The sequence below is a fragment of the Onychostoma macrolepis genome, chromosome 07, assembly GCF_012432095.1.
Source record: "Onychostoma macrolepis isolate SWU-2019 chromosome 07, ASM1243209v1, whole genome shotgun sequence".
In the NCBI taxonomy this organism is placed as follows: Eukaryota; Metazoa; Chordata; class Actinopteri; order Cypriniformes; family Cyprinidae; genus Onychostoma; species Onychostoma macrolepis.
In genome coordinates, this window is record NC_081161.1 from 39346035 (window position 1) to 39370072 (window position 24038).

Consider the following 24038-nt stretch of genomic DNA (forward strand, 5'->3'; position numbering starts at 1 on the left):
AACAATGTCAACTCTAAACACTTGTGCGGTGATGAGGAAAAAACCTCAAACATCATCAAAGAATTCACATCCTGTTAAAAACCATAAACAGTCTTCTGCAGAAGTGAATGACCTAGTTAATTATTATATAGATGAAACCTTATATCTCTAAAGCAGTTAAACCACACAGACAGCGACAGAAGTGAGTAATATGTTTATTGCCATTTATCATGGTGTACAAACAATAAAGGGGTCCGCTTGATTTGAGAGCAAACTGAGACAACTAATAGAGTTCCATAGATTGCATTGGCATCTGTGAAAAATGATTTTATATGGCATGAAGGGAGATTTTGAGGACACTGGCTTAACAAACACACTGTGTCAGTAAAGAGGAACAGCTGTCAAATAAAACCTGGTATTAGCAGCAAAATACATAATTATCTCTTTGGAGACGGTGATTTTAATGTACTAGTAAATGGCTATAAAGCTCGACTGCTCCCATCACATTCAGCAGAATCAGAATAAAGGATAAAAACACTATAAAAGACATTTAAATACTTTTTATATATATTTTTTTAAATGCTTGTGTTATCAGGTATTTTAAAGTACCAGTATTTACATTTTTTGCAAATTATTTGTGAATATGACATGTTTATAGTGTTTTCTCTTATAGAGGGATTATGGTTTTAAGAACAAAAGTCAAATTTATGATTAGCTCATTGTATCACCCACAAAGGCGTTGCTAGGCGGTTACATTAATAAATCTAAATAATCAATTATTTTTGGGCCATTTTATCATCTGTTCTACACAAACCTTGAAATAACTAAAGGTGTCATTTGGCTGCCAGTTGATGATTGAAATGCAGATACCTGAGGTTCATCTAAAACTTGACAGACAAGTAAGCACTCCATAGAAGATTTTAAGTTTGCTATTTCAAACTTTTTAAATCATATTTTGTTTTTTTTTCCCCCATAGCACAAAAATGTTTAGAAAAAATTGATCACTCAAACTCATACACTAAGCGACAGCAAATAGTAAATCCCTATCAACATTTATATGGCTTTGATTGAGGATTCAGATAAAAATGCAAAAGATAAAATCACACATTTGGCTTGCAAAAAATAATATACTGCAAATAATACAGCAAAGCTAACCCTCTATTGACAAAACAGTGTCATACACTTCATAACTTACATTTTTAACAATATAAAAAAATCCTATAACAATACAAACAACGGAACGCACTCATTTACAATAACTGTCTTTGTATTTCCCTTTCAGAGACAGCTCTTCACAATTCTAAAGCAGCACTTTGTGTTTGTTGCACAACAGCAGTCTGCATATTAACTAAAATGTGACTTTCAAAAGACATCCTAAGTTACCCAGCTGTCTGTGCGCATGCGTTTGAATGAGGGATCTTCCTGTCTCTCTGTCTCTGGTGATGATCTTTGTCCTGATGTAGCGGTGACTGGGTGAGAGTCCAGCCGCTGGTCCTCACGGTCACTACCTTCATATGAACTACCAGAAGAACTGAAGCTCTCAGCAGGAGAGCGGCCCACTTCTTGTCCGGAGCTGGGCCGAGGCCTGGTGTGGATGGTGGGGTACAGCGAGTGACCGGCACGCTCTCTGGGAGGGGAGATGGGCTCTGATTTTATGCTGATGGAGTTGGTGGAGTCAGAAGCATGAATTTGAGCTTGTGTGGTTCTGGAGAGAACAAGGATGGTTATTAGTATGTTATTTACAAAAATGAGTCAATAAGATTTTTTTTTTTTTTTTTGAAAGAAATTAATACTTTTATTTAGCCAAGATGCAATAAACCGATCAAAGGTGAAAATAAAGAAATTTATTATGTTACAAAAGATTTCAATTGCTGTTCTTTTGAACTTTCTATTTATCAAATATTCCAGTTTCCACAAAAATAGTATGCAGAACATCTGTTTTCAATATTGATAATAATAAGAAATGTTTCTTGAGCAGCAAATCTTAGATTAGAATGATTTCTGAAGAATCATGTGACACTGAAGACTGGAGTAATGATGCTGAAAATTCAGCTTTGCATCACAGAAATATGTATGTAATATGTAAAAAGTATTTTTGATCAAATAAATGCAGCCTTGATGAGCATAAGAGACTTCTAAAAAATGCAAAAAAGTGCACCAATCCTAAACATTTTCAACGGTAGTGTATGTCTTGAAGTCAACATGCAATCAAAATTGATATCTTATTTTGTAACACAAATTACTGGTCTGATTGTGCATGATTCATAAAGAATAAAATGTTAACCATAAAAAAAAAGTAAATATGAAACAACCTTCTCGTTTTGTTCTCACAAACAACAGTTGGTTTGTGAAAGCAGTTGTGCATTTCTAGTTGTGCAAGACCCTTTTGAACCAAAAATCCCACCTCAATCCCACATCCTCACCTCTGAGCACTGAAGCCTGGCTGACTGTGATGACTGTGTTTCCATGAAGACCCTGTTCCTGATGTGACAGCGTCTGGCGAACTGAAGCTGTGTAAAGAACTGGGCTCTGTACTGCTCAAGGCAAAATCTGTAAGAAATGAAAGAGTTAAATAGTAAAATAGTCATTCACCAGCGTCACGAGGCCCAGAATCTAGTATTATTAGATGATTTATTATGTATAGGTCAATTATATACCTGTAGTGAACGATGATGTCATGGCTGAGTACACAAGGCCCTGGGGATGTAGACTGGGGGTTGCCACGGATACCACGGGTGTGGTCAGTGATTGGCTGGACTCAGAGTTGTCTATTCTCTAAGGTTTAAATAAACAAAGAACATGGTACAAACAACAGTGGTTGATTTGTGTTGAGGAAAAGAGATAATAGTAAAATTACATGCTCCCTATTCATTCATTTTCATATTTTACTCAAAAATGAAATCCTTTGAATATTTTCTGTTAATCGCCATCGGTGTTGGTATATCATACTGCACTGTCACAGTAAGCAGACTAACATACGTTACTTTGCAAAATAATGCAGAGTTGGAGCTGATATTATGAATAAGTGCCGCTAATCAGCTAACATAAACAACACCAACAAATTTGGGCAACTTCAACCACACTTAAAATAACTAAATGACACTACAGTATATTAAATGAAAAACAAAACAGAACAACACAAAATAATCAAATAAAATAAACATAATGGAATAGAGCAGAACACAAAACAAAATAAAATGAAACAGAACAAAGCAAATAGGAATAAATAAAACAAAACTAAATAAAATAAAATAATGGAACAAAAGCAAAACAAACAAACAAACAAACAAAAAAACAGAACAGGCCAGAGCAAAGCAAAAAACAAAACATAACAGAAAACAAAACAGAACAAAGCAAAGCAAAACAAAATAAAACAAAATAAAAGAAAAGAACAGAACAACAAAAAACAAAACTGAACAGAACAAAAAAAACCTGAAAACAAAACAGAACAAAGCAAAACAAAAATAAAACAAAATAAAATAAAAGAACAGAACAACAAAATACAAATCTGAAAAAAAAAAAAAACAGAACAGAACAGAACAAAGCAATATACATATCTCTTAATTGTCTAAATAATCTTTGGGACTAGGTTTTCAGTTAATATTATATAGTTTTAAGTTAATCATAAACTGAGCAGTTTATGAAGGTTTCAGTGTAAGCTTTGACTGTGATGTTTCACTGAACCACTAGATGGCCTCACAGCATGTAACTGTTAAACATTAGGCAGCTGTTTCACAGCCGAATTTTCTTACATTTTGTATGACGTAGTTGAGTCAGAGCTTTTCTGAATAAAACTTTATCAAATTGCCCTTACCAAATGTTCCTCTCCTTCCTCTGGTGGCTTGCAAGAAATAGATTTAAGGAAGGACGGTTTCAGACAAGTCAATACTTTCTCATTGTCTAATGATTTCAGGATGTTTCACTGACATATTACAGATCTGTAGAAACTCTCACCAGTGAAGAAGCAGTGCCCTTGCACACAGGAGGAATGAGCACTCTGAGATCAGGTTTGCGGCCCAATGTTGACGACGCTTGAGATTTTGCAGAAACGACTCTTCCCATACTGTTTCCTTCTGAACCGCCAACAAAGCCATTAGCTGAATGAGGCACAGCAAAAAGGGATATTAATACAATTTAATAGAGGTATAGGTTGAAACTGTGCACTAATGTTGTCAAAAATGTAAACCTTGGGTGGGCACAGGATCAATGATAACAAAATAATTTTAAAACTGAAAAATATTATTGGCATGTACAGCTCCATTTTAAAGTTTGGTGTCAGTAAGATTTTTTAATGTTCTTTGAATCTTTGAAGGAGTCTCTTATGTTCATCAAGGGCCAGGCTACATTGATTTGATCAAAACTACAATAAAAACCGTAATACTGTGACATATTATTACAACATCTTTTATAACCTGTCTTTGCTGTCACTTCAAATTATTAATTTAATATGTCCTTACTGAAGAAAAGTATTAAATTCTTACAAAAAAAAAAAAAAAAACCTGACCCCAAACTTTTAAATGGCAGTGTATTTAATTTTCATTTGACCATTTTTTGTCAATTATATACAATTTCACTTGTATATATTTTCTGGCTTTAAACCTTTTAAACACATTCTCAGTTGTTTGAGAAACAACTAAATATATTCTATAGTAAACGACAGCATACAGGCCTAGTGAAGCTCTATAACTATATAAGATATAGAGCTTCACTTGTCTTTAACCTGGAGCATTTCATTAACAGACAAATCAGAAATGCAGAAAAGACTAGTGGTGAATAAAAAGCATCCTGCCCACACCAATCAACATTACTGATTAACACACACGGACAGACTGTATAAATACACATACAGGATCTGCCACATTCTCAGCTACTTTCATTTATATGCAACATATATATGTGCAGTACAGTATAGTGAAAACCTGATGGCTTCATGCCCATAATACAGTAAATTACTGTAAATGATATACACATCCAGCTCTTTAAAAACATTCACCTGATTTATGAATGGTTTGTAATTTTATCTCTCACATAAGTAGAACTGCACAGCATGCAGGGAAGTAAATCACATGTTTAATGTTTGTTCTTTAAACAGACTGACACCTTAGAGAAAATGTATTATTACATTCGGGCACATTGTATAAGTTAACCAAAAAAGGAAGTACCTACCCATATGACTGGAGTGCACACCGTTTGGAAGAATGACGTCTGACGAACCTGGCATGCCATCTGAACATATGAAAATTAATCAACAAACAAGACCCTCATATGACTGATAAAAGTGACACTTCACCCAAAAACGAAAATTCTGTCATCACTTACTCACCTTCAAGTTGTTTCAAACCTGAATTAATTTCTTTCAGCTGTTGGACACAAAAGAAGATATTTTGAAGAATGTTGGTAACCAAACAGCAAATACTAGCCACTGACTTCCATAGTATGGGAAAAAATACCATGGAAGTCAATGGCTACCATCAAGCAACATTGTTCAAAATATCTTATTTTATGTCCAAGAGCTAAAGCAAATTTCTACAGGTTTGGAACCACTTTGACTGAATCAAAGCAATGGCAATACCATAATATTTTGGTACCAGAGAAAGGAATGATGAGCATATCAACCACTGTATTTACATGGAATTCCAAGCTACCTCAAAACATAACATGGAATTACTATTGTACAGCACAGCATTATCATGCATCATGTCCAGGAAACCATATCATGATGGTATCGCATTCAAAAAATGATGGTAATGATGTGCCGTAGATACTGACCCATGACAGCAGTGCTGTTGTTGCTCTGGAGGCTGTTGGAGGACAGAGACAGCATGTTCGTCCCGCTGAGGGACACTGGGGTGTCCAGAGAGCTGTCTGTGCTGTAGGACAGCGTGGTGGGGTTGGTGATGGGCAAAGTCAGCGGTATCGAGTAACTCTGCTGACCCAGAGCAGCCGGCTGATGAAGACAGAGAAGAAGATGTGAGAGAGATGTGAAGGGACAAGTTAGATTAGTACTTACAAATTTTAGTGAGTTACTGATTCCAAATTACATTACAAAATTTGTAGCAAGTAACATAATCTGGATTACACATATTAGGTAATGCAGTCTGACTACTTTTTGATTACTTTTAAATTACTTTTGACCCAACTTGTTTGTCACTAAGACTTGAATGTGATTATTGTGTATCATATTGATAAAATAAATAAAGAAAGAAAGAAAATATATTTCATTTTTGGTTATCAATATCAAGATAAGCATTGAACATTATATTACAGCAGGTTTTCCCAAACTAGGGTTTGTGGAAAAAACACTGTAGGGTGTTAATGAAAAGCTAATAATTAATGAAATCATAAAAATGTCAAAACCTTGGGAATCCCTACATTATATGAACAAACATTAATAAACATGACATTACATAGCCAAAGTATTCCAGGTTTAAAATATTATCCAATATTAGGTCACTGGATATGATGAAGACATAATTTTTCAGTGTTTATTTACTTTGCATAATTAGTCTCATGTATATAAGTGGTAGGTTCATACAGAAAAAAAGAAAGAAATAAGAACGGGGTGAATCAATAAATTATGAATAATTTACTGCCACTGTGTGAATAATACGTAATCATGTAATCCATAAAAAAGTAACTGTAATCTGATAATGAGAATTTTTAAAAATGTAATATAACCTAATTACAAGGACTTAATTTTTGGAATCTGATTACGTAATCCAGATTACATGTAATCTGTTACTACCCAGCACTGATTAGTAGTGGTTACCTGTGCAAATGCTAGAGTTCTGGAAGGTTGCAAGGACGCTGCTAGGCGGCTGCTAAGGTGTTTTGGCTGTTTTTACAGTGTAGGTGGGTAAAGAAGGTGTTGCTTTGTAGTTTCTAAGGTGGTGTGATGAGAACACGGTTTGAACAGTAGTGTAGTCTAACAGAGATGCCAAGATGTAAAACATGCATCACACTTTGCTTACAATTTTGTGATTTCTCATCATGTTGTCAAACTCTTCATTAATCTTCTGATATTTCTCCTCCGTGTGAGGCGTGAGAACATATGAAGCTTCTGTATCTGGGCTGTCACAACCTCTTTGCTCCTTCTTGTTCAGCACCTGTAAGGAGCAGCAAAGAACAGTGTGATGGCATTACTCTAACATTCACTATGATTTTCAATGTCTGATAGTCTGATAGCAATACACAAATGTAGATAATTCTTCTTTGAAAATACATTTTACTATAAACGGATGGAGTGCACACTGCAGACATAATATCGGAACAGCATCAAATGAGAATGATACATACTGTAAGAGATTAACTATAAACCAAATACAAAATATATTATTCAGCTACACTGTATACTACCTTGTATTTGTTTTTAAATAGGAAGTAAAAAAGTAGGCATTATTATGTTTCTAATATAGAGTTTTATATTGTTGTCATGTGACCTCATCATATTGAATGTTTAATTTAACAATTTCCATCCAGTTATGATCTCTTATCACACTGGAAATGGAAAGTCAAGTCGAGTACACTGCATTATGGATGCAGTATTGCACACATTAAACTCGGTTACATACTGCTCATTTTGGCGAATGTCATCAAGTATTATATCCATACAGAATATTTTCCTAGCTATTACTGAATATCACAGTGCTAAAGCAGGACGTAGATTATTGAGGACCCTCTTGCAGTGGTTTAAGAGCCCTTATGAGAGTGAATGGAAATCAGAAGCCTATCTCATCCTCAGGCGTCTGTAATGCTGTAACTCTGTGCTTTAATGTTATAACCGGGCCTTATATTACACTTGTGACTCAGAAAGAGGTTGAAGAGTTCAGCTAGGAGGTTCTGACTCTCTATTAATCTGGAAAACAAATCTATGTAATAATAATATGAAAATCAAAACCAAAAAGATATGCAGTGAAGATTTTGACTAATGTGACAGGATCTGCCCTACTCTAATCATCATCATTGGCTCCAGGACGTCCAGGTTGAAGAAGTTAATGCACTTTATGACCAATTTCCTAGGTATGGTCATTCAGTAATAAATGTGAAATGGTCCGCTATGGTCGATCTCCAATAAAACACAAAAATACAAAAATTACACAATATTCTCTTACAAATCTCAACTAAATCTCTTCAGAAACTGTAGAGATGCATACTGTACTAGAAGCAGGAGGCTAAAGCAAAGTTTTTCTCATTTAATCTCATTCCAATCTGTTTTGAGGAAAAGATTGCTTTTTTTTTTTTTCTTTGCAACTGGACATTTGCATTTTTCTTAAAGGAATAGTTCACCCAAGAATGAAAATAAGCTGAAAGTTTACTCACCCTCAGGTCATCCAATAGGTAGAGTTTGTTTCTTCATCTGAACATATTTGGAGAAATTTAGCATTACATTATTTGCTCGCCAATGGATGCTCTACAGTGAATGGGTGCCGTCAGAATGAGAGTCCAAACAGCTGATAAAAACATCACAATAATCTACTACGTAATGCACACCACTCCAGTTCATCAATTAATGTCTTGTGAAGTGAAAAGCAGTGTTTGTAAGAAACAAATCCATTTTGAAAGTTATTTCAAACCACAGCAAACAGTTGTTTCTGGGCTAAATACCAGGGTTCATAATCCATAATAACGCTTCCTCCAGTGACAAAATCCATCCCCTGTTGTTCTCTTACATAAAAAGCTACCAATATATTTGTTTAGAACCGTTTTGGACTGCTTTCACTTGTAACTTAATCTGTGCATATTTCTCTCCTGATTTAGATGAGACAACTTTTTCACTGGAGAAAGCACTATTATGGATTTGTATTTTTGCTGGAAGCACTGGTTTCAAGTTGAAGACGTCTTAACAGTGAATTTGTTTGTTACAAACACACAGCTTTTCTCTTCACAAGATGTTAATTGATGGACTGGAGTGGTGTGGATTACTTGTGGATTATTGTGATGTTTTTATCAGCTGTTTGGACTCTCATTCTGACGGCACCCATTCACTGCAGAGGATCCATTGGTGAGCAAGTGATGTAATGCAAAATTTCTCCAAATCTGTACTGATGAAGAAAAAAACTCATCTAAATTTTGGATGGCCTGAGGGTGAGGACATTTTCAGCAAATTGTCATTTTTGGGTGAACTATTCCTATAACACTGAAGTATAATTATTTGTAACTTAGGGGCAGGTTTATTAATTTTCTTAGATAACCAATCAATCAATCAATCTTTAAAATAATTTGGATGCATATTATAACTGAATATCAAATTAAAGTGGCAACTAAGCTCAAAGTTCCTATAGGCTATATGGCAGGCTAATATACTGTAAATCACAACCTCAGTAGTAAGTGTGTACGCTAATGTGAGACACAAAGTCCTGATTCAGAAATGCATTTCTGGTACACATAAGCGATTTGTGATTCATGGAGGCTAATGAGAGCAGCGCTCGCCAAGAAAGCCACGTCCTTGACTGATAGTATCTCAGGTTTCCTCAGTATGAATGTTGGATAAGACTGGATCCTTATTTTTAGCTACAACCAATTAGCACCACTCACAGAAAATCTGTTCACATGACTTCAGCACCAGCATTTAGCTATAGCTAGACGCTGAACACGCATTCACTTTAAACCTAAAAGTCTCATTGCTAATCACAAACAAATATTGCACATACAAAAAAATGACATTTTTGGTACAATATGTAAGCTGAGCAGCAAATCAGCATATTAGAATGATTTCTGAAGGATCATGTGATTCTGAAGATTGGAGTAATGATGCTGAAAACTCAGCTTTGCTTCACAGGAATGTATTACATTTTAAAATATATTCAAATAGAAAACTATGGAAGACCATTTCTGCCAGGGAATTAAAAAAATAAAATAGGTTGCAACAATTACATTTTTTATCCTGTGCCAGAAATGGCCTTCCACAGAAAACAATTATTTTAATATTATTTCACAATATTACTGTTTTGCTGTATTTTTGACCAAATAAATGCAGCCTTTGTGAGCATAAGAGATGGCTTTCAAAATCATAAAAAAATCGTAATCCAAACTTCTCACAGGTGGTGTTTGAGTCACCTTGGATGAAAGCATCCGTGAATAAATGTGAACACCGATGACAATTGCTTATAAAAACATAAAAAAAGAAAAAGCACAGAATAACCTTGGCTAGCATCACATGTTAATTGTAAATAGAGCAAATGCATGTGAAAATGAAGATGTAATTTGAGCACATGCCTCACTGAAGACAGTGATCTATAATTACTTCAGCCTGCATGCTTGAAATGCGTCCCAACTGTTTGCTAACTGTATTACAGCAACAGTAAAAGCAGCCTGCATCTCCAGATGCTTCTGCTACTACATGCATTAGTGTAATCTGTTAAAGGCCATTCTGTGAGATCAGATATAGGTCATAATATTCAGAATGAATCAAGATCACTACTGTGAAACGTCATAAGAGATATCTGTGAGCAGCAAAGCATTTTTAAATATACATGGGAGCACATTAAAACCGGTCAGTTTAATACTGGTAATTATATTGCAACAAATAGCGATTGAGATTTTATTCTGCTTTTGAACTTCACACGCTGAAGTGTGTAGCCACTTACTTCTACAATGTCCGAGTTGGTTCTGCTCTCGTGAGGTTCGTTGTATTCTGTGTACTTGAGCAAGACCTTGTCCATGTCTGTGCTGGCGTACTGGAAGAGCTTATTGGAGCGATTGAAGATAATCAGAGCTATTTCACAGTCACACAGAACACTGAGCTCATACGCCTTCTTCATCAGACCAAACTTCCTCTTTGTGAACGTCACCTAGAAAAATGACAGGAGAAATATTAAAAAGTTTAGAAATGTGGTCATAGATATCAAAAAGGAGTTCAAGTAACTTGATCAACATCTGTTCACTGTTGACTGATTTGGTTATAATTGGTTTTGACCAAACCAAAAGAAACGTCCAAACAAAAGCTAGATTATGGAAACAAATTATGGATGTAATAACACAATTTCAATATGCTCTTTTCACCTTTCTGTTAATAAAAAAAAAAAAAAATGTGACACTGACGACTGGAGTAATGATGCTGATTCATTTTAAAATATATTACAGCAGAAAACAGTGCTTTTAAATTTGTAATAATTTCACGATATTAATGCTTTTACTGTATGTTTTATCATCTGACTTTTAAATGGCAGTATATGTAACATTTAATACAACTCCAAGCTTTTAATACTCTTACAGAAACTACTACGGTAGTGTACTATTTTTTCTGAATGTATGCTCATTAATAGTATCGGAAGAAGTCATTCTTCACGACTGTCTGATGGGACCCAGCTGTCAGGGTTGCCAGATCATGTCATGTTTCCTGCCAATTATCACCCTCCCTGAGGAATCTGAAGCTTGCTGCCACTTCACAGCTGAGGGCCAAATTCTTACAGCAGTAAATGAAACACCGAGAACAAACTCTTTCCATGTTTGTTGTCAATGTCACAGTGTAAAATTACATTAGAAATGCTCAAACACAGCGTTCCAGAGACTCTTACAGAGGATTGATTAGTGCTTTTGGATAACAAGTGAAAAAATTTGTTCAAACAAACTGGCAGAACAAATGTACATTGATAGTATCCTATGAAAATAATACCATGAAAATGTACCATGATACCATTTTTTTTTAACATGGTAGCCTACTCCATGGTACTTCCAGGAATACTGTGGTACAATTATGGTACATGTAATTTTTTTAATAAGTGAACTATGATAATACTATGTTTTTATCATCTGATGTACTATCGTGTACAGTACCATTTCAAAGTTTGGGGTCAGTAAAATTTTTGAAAGAAATTAATACTTTTCTTCAGCAAATGATTTCTATTGATAATAAATGCTGTTCTTTTAAACTTTCTATTCATTAAAGATTCCTGAAAAATCAGTTTCCACAAAAAATATTAAGTTTTCAACATTAATAATAATAATAAATGTAAACCGAACAGCAAATCAGAATTATTTCTGAAGGATCATGTGACACTGAAGTAATGAAGCTAAAAAATTCAGCTTTGCATCACAAGAATAAATTACATTTTCAAATATATTCAAATTAGGGATGTTCATTTTAACCATTTAACCGTTAACCGACCGATAAGAATTTTCACCGATTAATAGTCAAGTCAAGTCAAGTCACCTTTATTTATATAGCGCTTTTACAATACAGATTGTGTCAAAGCACTTAACAGTATCAAATTGGAGGATAGAGTGTCAGTAATGTATAATGATAAGATTAAACACTCAATTTTCAGTTAAAGGCATTTCATTATTGAATTCAGAGATTTCATTGTCTAGCTCAGTTTAGTTTAAATAGTATCTGTGCAATCAAATCGGCGATAATCGCTAGAAATTAAGTGTCCCCAACTGAGCAAACCAGAGGCGATAATACAATCAGTTAAACGGTTTAAAGTCACTTATTTTTTTTATTTTTTTCAGTAATTTATCAAGATATTTTAAAAGGTTTAATGCATGGTTACAATAAGCTACGCGTATAAAAAAATAAATCGCCTATAAGTCGCATTTTATTATTTCATTCAGAAATAGGCCGACGCGAATTACAAATATTATAATAAACACTGTAAACATAGCTATGCTATTATAGTTCTCCTCACTCCACAACAAATCCTTTCAATTAACAGTAGGCTATTTAGAAAAGAACAAGAATTAAAAATGTAAGAAGCTATAGCGACAAACCAAAACGAATTAAGGCTAAAACGAAACTGAAACCAATGTTGGGTCTTTCGTTCGACACAAAATCAAATGTTTCCATATTCGCGATGTATTTGAATGCCAGAATATTATTTACCTTTTATGTAGCTGTAGGCCTACTTCACTCGCGTTCCAATATCCACGTAAAACAAAATGTTTTGCATAAATTCACGGCGGTACGGTGATAACGCTTAACGGCACAGATTTTACTACATATTTATAAACAGAGCAGTGTTTTTTTGTTTTTTTTTCCCCATATGTTTGACTGATTGTTTTTTATAATGATAATGAACAGGCTGCATTGTCAAGGTAGAATGCTAAACAGTGTGCGGCGCTGGAGAAATCACTTGATTTTTTATTTTTTCCTTCTAACAGTGGAAGCAACTACTTTTAGTCATGAAGATAATCGGAATTGTAAAAGGGTTGTTTGCTGCTTTTTGCGCATGTAAAATTAATCCCCGGAAAACAAATGTTAGTATTGTTAATGGGTCACAGACACTCTTATTCTTTCTAATTAAATTTTAGTTCTAATTTAAAATAATCTTGTCGGTTAACGGTTAATAATCGGTTAACGAGCGTCGGTTGTCGGTTAGGAAAAATAACCGAAATGAACATCCCTAATTCAAATAGCAAGCAGTTATTTAAAACTGTAATAATATTTCACAATATTACTGCCTTACTGTTTTACTATTACCTTGGTTAACAAAAGATTAAAACATTAAAAAATATGTTAACAGCAAATGTTTTTTTCTAACGATAATGCTAACATGAAATCACTGGGCTTCTTGCATCATGTTATCACTTAAAATATATCAAGGCTTTCAACTATATAGTAAACTAACACCAACCTAACAACATACAGTACAGAGGAATTATTCATGTACACAGGAACCTATTTCTACATATGTATATCACTGACTAAAAACCTTCAGTGTGTAAATCACTGATCAAAAACACTGTGTGTACCAAAAATACTCTGCTGAACAAGAGTGCCCAGACTAGATAGGGTTTGTGGTGCGGGTTGGTATTTTAAATTTAGATTCCAGTGCAGACTGGGTAAATTCAGGCCTGTCCCTGTGGTTTTGCTGTGAGTGATGGCCGTCAGGGGCAGAGAGAGACACTGTACAAGCCCTCAGACTGACCAGTGTCCTAATGAGAGATGTGGAGCCCTGAACTGCTCTAATTACTGCGACCACACCACAGGGACTGCAGCCCGCTGAGGAACCCAGACAAGAGCTCCTATGTGCAGACGCATGGAGGAGGGTCAGCCCGGTCCCACCCCGACAGACCCGAGTCTGACCTGTACATTCATTAAACACGCTTTAGAGACACAGGGCGCTCCTGAGCGAACATTTGAACAGATATAAATCAATGTATGTTAGGGATTAAGGTGTGGGACGTTCCCGCTACTCCAATGGTCTACAAAGCTGATTTATATGAAATCTTCAAGGCACCGTTTTGTGTCATAAAAATGTGTATCCAGTAATTACAGATGCTGTTGATTATGGATTAGAATCTAAAGGATTTTAAGTATTCTGATAGTTTAACAATTCCATTTTTTAACCCTTCAAAGGAAGCACTACAAAACTAGCTGTGGTTCAGCGCAGAAACGCTCCAATCGAGTCATTGAATAAGTCACTGAATCACTTCAAACTTATAACTTAAATGTTTGTGTTTGATTTGTAAGTCTAAGTACGTTTTTGACCAATTCCTTCAAAAAAAATGCGGTTTATAATAGTTACCTGCTCTTTTACCTGCTATTTCATACTAGTTAATGCTGATATCTAGAGACTGGTTTGACTGATGGCTGATTTATGTGCAAAGATACACCACAGTTCACAAAGTAAGATTTTTAAATGATTTCTCTTATGCTCACCAAGGCTGCAATATTTTGATCAAAAATACAATAAAAACAGCACTATTATGATATATTATTACAATTTATAATAAATGTTTTATATTATAGTACATTTTGAAATCTAATTTATTCCTGTGATGGCAAAGCTGATTTTCGCCTCCAGTGTCACATGATCCTTCAGAAATCAGTCAAGAAACATTTCTTATTAATATCAATGTTGAAAACAGTTGTGCTGCTTAATATTTTTGTGGAAACGGTGATGCATTTTTAAAATAATTATTTAATGAATAGGAAGTTTAATGTGTATTTATTTGAAAAAGAACTCTCTTGTAACATAATAAATGCTTTTGCTGTCATATTTGGTCAATTTAATGCATTCTTGCTGAATAAGAGTTCAAACACAATTTTTAACTGTAGTGTATATATATTTGATTTTTTTTCTCCACAAATTACAATTAAATGCACATTTATCTTTAACATCTACACTGTAAAAAAAAAAAAAAAAAGTTGAGCCAACTTAAAATTTTAAGGCAACCAGCTTCAGCAGATTTTTGAGTTTTCTCAACTTGTCGTTTTAAGTTTATACAACAAAAATTTGAGAATCTCCCACAAAAATAAGTTGAGCAAACTCAAAAATCTGCTGAAGCTGGTTGCCTTAAAATTTTAAGTTGGCTCAACTTTTCTTTTTTTTTTTTACAATGTTGCAGCAGACTTGGAAAGCACCCAACATTTTTTTTTTTTACTACAGTTTTATTCTGGATTCATGAAACAGACATCTTCATCTCACCTGTCTGTTTCTCTCATCCATTATGCGAGTTATCTGGATCTTCTTTCGTCCCATTGTCACTTCCTTTGTCTCTCTTTGCAAATCAAAATCCTCTTTGCTCTTCAGTGATTACGATAGATTATGTTTTGGTTTTACTGCATCGTAAGAAAACACCTCCTCTTTGCATTCTTCACCACACCAGAACCTGCAAGAGATGCAAGGAGATGTCAGGCAAGATGACGTACAAAGCTTATATGGAAATGTACAGAATTTCCATAAGTACCATAAACAGCACAGAGGAAAATACAAAAGTGAGTGAAGAATAAAAAAATCGCAAGCAACATTTCAGTGTCGTCGGCAGCATAATCAAGCACACATTTCTGAACTCATCCATTTTCAAGATCTCTCTTGTAATCTGATTTGCTGGCTGGTGTAAACAGCATCAGTATTACACTAACCCCACTGGATTATGGGGGCAGGAAAAGTCACTGCACAAGTACTGTAACAGTATTTCTCATTAACATGGATTCAAGCCACCTTATTTCCCATTAAAACCACATCATACAGCTACTAGTGCGCATAATCTACCACAATCCCACATAAATCTGAAACATGTAATCTGGGGAATCCTGACACATCACAGCCTGTCATTACCTTCCTGTACAATATACATCCAAGAGAGAAACTTACTTTAGCTTGCATTTACTCCTCACTCAGTATGCTTCCCAAGAAATATAAGAAAAGATCAAAAATGTATCACTCCAACTATTTCTGGAGCTCATAAGAACTAAAAAAGTGGCTACAAAGGCTTTTTTAGAGAATTCCTGCCTGATGTTCTCAGTGAAGAAGCAGATCTTGAGATCTGATGGAAGACAAAGGAACAACACCCGTATTCCTGCACTTTCACACCTTCCCGCTCATCTCCACAGTTACCAGGGCAACCAACAAGATGCCTTACATATGATCTATCAACTCTGTCTAAGTGAAAAAAAGAAGGAGGAGCCAATGCAATAAAATAACACTGTATATTTTAGCAATGCTTTTACATTTTGTATCTTGTATGTTTAGGATTATACATTCAAATTTACATTTTGTGTCTCACACTTATGCTTCTGGAAACAACATAAACTGCAATCAAGGTATGCAATTTTTAAAATCAATTTATGCATTCCCTGTTTGAGCTACAGGAATACCTATGGGTCGTATATTAACTAAGACTGCATGTTTAAAATTTCATTGGAATAAAAATAAAATATAAAAAAATTATATATTGTGTAAAAATTACATTTTATTTCACAAGACAATATTTATAATGTTTTATTGTTAATAATTTACCTACTGTAAAAGAGAGGGAATGCATGCAGGAATTATATGCTATTCAAATGCTAAGAGATTCATCATGCAAATTTCCGAGTGAATGTCACAGCAGCGGTGAGACACACTGCAACTTTTCTGCTGTCTAGGATTTGCACTTTGCATAGTTATACTTTCTTGTTGAAGAGGGTTTGCATCTGTGGTTTATAAAACACCACTTTTCCTGAAATGCAAACAAAAAGCATGTTCAGTTCATTCGGTGCATACTGTTTCTATAGACATCTGAAAGAAAAAATAAATAAATACATGAAAATATAACATATATTCAATTCAAACACTTTATTTGTCCCCTAGGGGTAATTTACAAGGTCACATTGTGTAACATAAACAATCATCTGAAAGCTGAATAAATAAACTTTCCATTGATGTATGCTTTGTTAGGATAGGACAAAAATAAGTTTTGATATATTCACTGTAGGAAATTTACAAAGTATCTTCATGGAATATGATCTTTACTTAATATCATAATGATTTTGGCATAAAAGAAAAATATAATGATAATTTTAACATTAAATACGATAATTAATGATAGTTATGATAAGAACGATAATTTTGACCTTTACAGTGTATTGTTGGCTATTGCTACAAATACACCTGTGCGACTTATGACTGGTTTTGTGGTCCAGGGTCACATATACATATATACACACACATATATATATATATGTATATATGTATAAATATATATGTGTATATATGTATATGTTATTCTATGCTCTATATATATATATATATAGCATAGAATAACATAAATCACCAGTACTTGTTGTTTAATTCATGCACACTCTCTTGAAAGGAACTGAACGATGTGCTGCTGCACAGATAAAGACAAACACCATTTACAATGAGCGACTAAAACAGATAAATGTTTTCCAGCAGACCAAGGCGATTCAGTCAGAAACACAACTGGCATTGTCACACAGCACACAGACATGACATAATCTTGCTTATAGCCGTGCTCTGGAGCTGAGTAAATGTCTGGCCTCCTTACATAAATCATTTTTACTATAATTCACTACACAAAACATGGACACAGCATTATACCCTGTGGTCTTATATGAGGACGACTCTATCCAACCTAGGCCTTGTCTAGTAATTAAGGGTTGTGTGATTGTTTCCATAATAAATGCAGGCTGACACAGCTACGTTCTGCAAAACATCTGGCTTCGGGGGCCTCATGTGTCTTATTTCTTTGTTTTTGAACATTTTATTATATTTCCATGTTTTTGCTATTCAAGAAGATCTGCATAAGCAATTATTTCAATTATGATGTAATTTAACTGCATTGTTTTATGTCATTACTGTCAGAAACATTCATTTTTGTAGATGTATTCAGACGGAGTTTCTTGAGTTTTTGGAAATGTAATCAGGATTTAATTGTACGAGTTCTGGACTGGTTTATTTTATAACGCACAACAGCCTGATGAACTTCTGTAAAGAGCCAGTTTGGAGTAAAAAAAAAAACATTTTGAAAAAAGTCTGTAATGCTCACCAAGGCTGCATTTATTTGATTTATTTGCTGTACAAAATAATAATTTAGTGAAATATATACAATTTAAAACAGCTGCTTTCTATTTCAATATACATTTTAAAATGTCATTTATTCCTGTGATGCAAAGCTGAAATTGCTCAAGAAACATATCAAGAAACTCAAGAAACATATCTTTTTGTTATTAATGTTGAAAACAGTCGTGCTGCTTAATATTTTTGTAGAAATTGTCATTTTTTCAGGATTCTTTGTTCAAAGTTCAAAGTACATTTATTTGAAATTGAAATATTTTTTTAGAAATGTATTTACTTTTAATCAATTTACCCCCGGTTTCACAGGCAAGGTTTAAGCCTAGTCCCAGACTAAAATGTAAGTCTGAGCTGTTTCAACTGAACGAAACTTGCACTGACTGATCTTAATATATATCAGTGCCTTTGTTTTGTCTCAAGATGCACACCAGTAATGTTTTTCTCTAAGGCACATTTATAAAAATTATTTAAATCTCCTAATTGAACTATGGTCTAATCCTGGTTTAGTCTAAAACCAGGCCTTTATGTGTCTTTGCTGAATAAAAGTATTACCTATTTTTATATATTTTTGATTTATGAGAAACATTTGTTGTAATTGTGAAATAAAAATGTCAAAATGATGAGTCACATTATAGTCACAATTTTGAGATATGTGACCCTGGACCACAAAACCAGTCTTAAGTCGCTGGGGTATATTTGTAGCAATAGCCAAAAATACATTGTATGGGTCAAAACTATCAATTTATCTTTTATGCCAAAAATCATTAGGATATTAAGTAAATATCATGTTCCATGAAGATATTTTGTAAATTTCTTACCGTAAATGTATCAAAACTTAATTTTTGATTAGTAATATGCATTGCTAAGAATTCATTTGGACAACTTTAAAGGCGTTTTCTCAGTATTTAGATTTTTTTGCACCCTCAGATTCCAGATTTTCAAATAGTTGTATCTCAGCCAAATATTGTCCGATCATAACAAACCATACATCAACGGAAATCTTATTTATTCAGCTTTCAGATGATGTATAAATCGAAAAAAATTTACACTTAAGACTGGTTTTGTCGTCCTGGGTCACTATAAAGTTGCAACTGTGCAATATAAAATAAGAATTAGAAAACAAAATAAATACTTTATCTACAAATATCATGCCTTACATATAAAAGAGCCCAGTCAAAACTAAAAACTAAAAACACACTTAATAAGATCTGCCAAATATCCCCAGAAGCCTATTCCTTACAGGTTCTAAAAGCATTTGTGCAAGAATATCTCCTCAGATTTGTTTTTGCTCAGTCGTTAATATTCTGCCCTTTCAGCAAATAGAACGCTTCCTATTTATGTTAGGACTTAAGCACACACAACCAAAGAATCCCTGCTGAGTCCCAGACGTAAGAGCTACTGACAAGACTCCATCCCGCTGTGCTTCTTCATGATATCATAAAACTCACGCTGAGAACTAATGTACGCTAATCTCATGTTGTCTCTGAATTAGTTAGAATGAGGAATGTCTCGACCTGAAGCCATTTTTTTTTGTGTCAATTGCACTCAAATCAAAAACAGCATATGCATGGATGTATATCATGTGCACAGAGGCAAAATAACCAGTTTTCCGTCCTCTCTCTTTCCACACTGACAGCGGCTCTGAGAAGTTCCAGAAGAAAGTCTTTAGTCATTGCAACCAGAGTATATAAACCAAATATTGACTACACTGTTTGAACGAACTGATATGATTTCATACAGTCAGTCCTAAACAATAGATTCAAAAAACCAAATCTGAAATACTAGCAGTGTGAACAAAGCCCAGATTATGGAAAATTCACCCTGGATGGAAAGAATTCCTAACAAACCTCTAACATTTTACAACAGCAAACCCTCAACTCTCTAACGAAGCAACAGTTCCTTCATAAAATATAAATGCAGTTTATTTTACAGAGACAACCTAATCTCCCTTTCCTTGCAGAAACCTACTTGTCGGATCCATAAAATGACAGAAAAATGTGAACCGCTATGCAATACTACTGTTACTGGGTCAAAGGTCACACCAAAGATCCTTAACAGATCTAGAGAGGATTGCTTTGAGGAATAGGATTAAAAGAAGACTAAGCCAACTCCAATTAGATCAGGAAACCTCATGTGATCCTCCATATCGACAAGGTCAAAAGAGGAAGGAAAGTAAAAAGACACAACACATAGCAAATATGAGTGGAGTGAACGTATATGAATGGAACTGAGCTTAAATGAAACCAATTCAAATTCTGATCATTATCACAAAATAAACCCCACCCTGAAAGAGGGTTGTTTTGTGATCAGCTGACTGTACATTAAATAGACATAAAATACTGATTTGCATATAAATTATTTTATTACATGAAAAAAAATACACCACTAAAACTAAGAAATTGGTTGCCATGTACAACAGTAAATTACAAAGGCCATTATGCAAAAATAATTGAACTGCAGAATATGTAGGCATGTAGGCTACTGCAGGAACCCATGTAATAATATAGAAAATTCCCATTGGCATGCATGGTCACGTTTACTGTCGCTCTGCAATACATTTTGCATACATTTTATTAATGTGACCATGCTTTAACACTCTATTCTTCAAAAATCCCCCTAAAAATGCAATTCTCACAAACTAATCTCAAAGTCCCCCTGCAATCACAAATTTTATCGCCTAAAACTCATCTTTGATAATCAAAAGGGCATATTTAATAATGAAAATAATTTCTTCACGTCTGGCCTCAATATAAATCTACTGCACCCTTATATCTCATTTAGTTTACACAGATAATGAATATGCAAATTAGTCCCTGCCTTCACTCAGTCACGCAAGCTCTGGCTACTGCTCCACTTTCACTCGGCTAACTGAAATAGTAAACGCTAAACAAGTGGTAATATTTTGGTTTAATTCAGCCATGTTTGAACCAGAAACTGATTCCAAAGAGGAAGAGTGAATTATACAGGGCTGTACAAGTCGATCTATCAGAATGCTAATTCACTTTATGTATCACTCTTTACAATGCTGGGCACATAATGGTAATTGATATCATTAGCCTTTGGTTTGACTACATTATCAAAGAGCTAATAATGTGCGGCTAAAGTTAGATAAACCATGTTCCTGTTTGCCATCTCAGACAGATAGCAGGGGGTCTTTAAAGAATTACTTCTTAGCAAATATAATGTGCAAATTGTTCCCTATAGTTCTAAACCGTTGCTAGATGTAATAACACAATATGGCTTGTGGCTCACAACAGAATTGTATCCCGTATTATACTGTATTTTAAGCATTGCCAGACAGCTAGAGTAGTTGGCAGTCAAATCCCAGAGGCACAGCGCCAACCCTCAAGCCCTCAGGTTTGGCCGCGATCACTGAATCTTAATAGTCAGTCTAATAAAGCGCACTCGTGCTCCTTCCTAAAATCGAATGTAGAGTTTGATTTGGCAAAGCGCAGACGTTTCTATTTACACTTCACAAAAGCAAGCTTCATGGGACTGCAGGAAGTCAGACTGGGGAGCTAATATTTAGAGACAATTATGTTTGATTTCTGTATTTATCGAGTATAATTTCTGAAAGATGGTCAATTTATTTAGTTTCAAACATGTGGAGCGGCGGTCAGGCAGAAGGCAGCCAGAGGTTTATGGCTCTGTTTTTGAATTTGACTCCATGTGAGCATGCAGTGCATTCTTCTGAAGTACAGACAATTCAAAAACACTTCTGAAATGTATGATAGTATTACTTAAACATGCATATGTTAGGTTAGACAAGCCGTTAAATAAATGTAATGGATTAAACATAAAATTACACATATAAACAACATGCATGTTTTAAAGGGCCAGTATAACTATACAGTCTACAAATGCTGAGCTAGTCTAGGTAAACTGATAATCTGAAGTGGTCAAATGCCGTCTGAAAAGTGTGTAGAAGGAGAATCAAAGCCATGAAATTGGTCCTTGCCTCTTAAAACTCCTAAATTGATGCATAGACTTTTGGGGAGCAGAAAGCAAATTAGCCAGTGATACAACGTTAACACACTGTTTAATAAACTCCTAATGTTAAAATGTATTATACAACATGCAGTATACAAGGACCTACATAATAAATTCACACCTGAAATCATTTTAAATATGTTCATCTAAACCATTTTGTAATTAATTTTGCTTTTATATTCACCTGTCAATGTTCAAAATAGTTTTACTAATATTTGATAACCAGACTTCTTCACACTAGCCTACTCTTTTGCCTTCATTTTGAAAAGTAATAAATAAACAAATGCACATAAAAGCCTTTATGCCACTAATATTTTCTTATCTAATGCAGCGACATCTATACATTAAATCTGGCTTTAAGAGTCCAATTATTTTGAGGGGATTAGTGCAAATGCCTGAAATGCACTAACAACAAAGCTCACATAATACTCTGTATAACTTACATATTCCTCGTGATTGCACACTTAAATTTGTATTATTTATGTAGTCTATTATATCATAAATACTGCAAATAACATTTAAATCATGCAAAAATACTACTAAAAACGAGACGTTACAGCAAACGGGTAGATATAGCTAATATCGAGCATATAGACCTATTATACGACAAAAGAGCAATTCAATAAACTCAGTTTATAAACCAAAGTGGCGGTAACTTTCTGCTTTCCGTGTTTTCTCATGAAACCCAACATCACTGACAGAAGCGTTCAACAACAACAACAGCGCGTGAACGCCGAGCACCGATGACGTCACACACGTGCGCGTGACTTCATTTATCAACGGGAATAAATTAGCGAATTAAATCAACGTGAAATCACCTTACTTAATGTGACTGATCGGTTCACCAACGAGCGTTTTAATCACGTTGCTATCTCAGAGCAGTTGAGTTCTTACCTTCAGCCGCGGACGCTCTCAGAGTTGGAGAAAGACAAAAGGAGCGCAAACCGAAGGGATGGATTCAAAGATGAGGATTGATGAACACTGTATTATTATCCCGAGTCATTCCTGCTCTCCTGCACGCGCTGCTGGATGATCCAGAGCTCCCAGGCAGCTCCTCCCTCCTCCATCAGTGTCCTTCAGAGACCTTCCAGCCCACCTCTCTCTCACACTCACACACACACACACACACACACACACACACACACACACACACACTGATTGATTCGAGCTTCTGTGTCACCAGATAACATGCCATATTATACACAACGCCTCATGCAGTACAGCCTATTAACAATTACATCACCAGAATCTCTATCTATCTATATCTATCTATCTATCTATCTATCTATCTATCTATCTATCTATCTATCTATCTATCTATCTATCTATCTATCTATCTATCTCAACATTAGCGGACATTTGTGCATAAATGTATCAATGAATAATTTTGAGGACATATGCAAAGAATTAAATTTCACCCTGGACCACAAAACCAATCATAAGGGTAAATTTTTTTGAAATTGAGTTTTAAGCTGAATAAATAAGCTTTCCATTGATGTATGGTTTGTTAGGATCGGACAATATTTGGCTGAGATACAACTATTTGAAAATTTGGAATCTGAGGGTGCAAAAAAATCCAAATACTGAGAAAATCACCTTTAAAGTTGTCCAAATTAAGTTCTTAGCAATGCATATTACTAATCAAAAATTAAGTTTTGATATATCCACGGTAGGAAAGTTACGAAATATCTTCATGGAACGTGATCTTTACTGAATGATTTTTGCCCTGAAAGAAAAATCAATAATTTTGACCCGTACTATGGCTATTGCTACCTGTGCTACTTATGACTGTTTTTTTTTTTTTGGTCCAGGGTCACAAATAACAATATA

The 24038-nt window shown here is 34.6% G+C and overlaps 1 protein-coding gene across 6 annotated transcripts; it reads right to left on the reverse strand.

Moving 5' to 3' along the window:
- Nucleotides 1–187: 187 nt before the first annotated feature.
- mef2ab (myocyte enhancer factor 2ab) lies at nucleotides 188–23322 on the reverse strand. 6 transcript variants are annotated; one of them, XM_058782057.1, is made up of 11 exons: nucleotides 23103–23322; nucleotides 15348–15531; nucleotides 10566–10769; nucleotides 6951–7085; nucleotides 5749–5926; nucleotides 5146–5205; nucleotides 3934–4076; nucleotides 3794–3820; nucleotides 2637–2754; nucleotides 2403–2529; nucleotides 188–1684 (listed from the first exon to the last, which is right to left on the reverse strand). In XM_058782057.1, exons 2-11 carry the CDS (start codon nucleotides 15399–15401, stop codon nucleotides 1354–1356), a joined length of 1377 nt encoding a protein of 458 aa, XP_058638040.1. In that variant the 5' UTR covers nucleotides 15402–15531; nucleotides 23103–23322; the 3' UTR covers nucleotides 188–1353. The 6 variants fall into 6 exon arrangements, with proteins under 6 accessions (XP_058638040.1, XP_058638043.1, XP_058638041.1 ...); XM_058782060.1 differs by lacking the exon at nucleotides 23103–23322 and adding an exon at nucleotides 22652–22735; XM_058782058.1 differs by lacking the exon at nucleotides 23103–23322 and adding an exon at nucleotides 16666–16799.
- Nucleotides 23323–24038: the final 716 nt, after the last annotated feature.

Coding starts and splice junctions, on each gene's coding strand:
- mef2ab (XM_058782057.1), bottom strand. CDS start 15,401: ATGGGACGAAAGAAGATCCAGATAACTCGCATAATGGATGAGAGAAAC. Junction 5,206..5,748: donor CAACAGCACTGCTGTCATGG/GTCAGTATCTAC, acceptor TCATATGTTCAG/ATGGCATGCCAGGTTCGTCA. Junction 2,755..3,793: donor AGGAAGGAGAGGAACATTTG/GTAAGGGCAATT, acceptor TTTAAACCTTAG/AGAATAGACAACTCTGAGTC.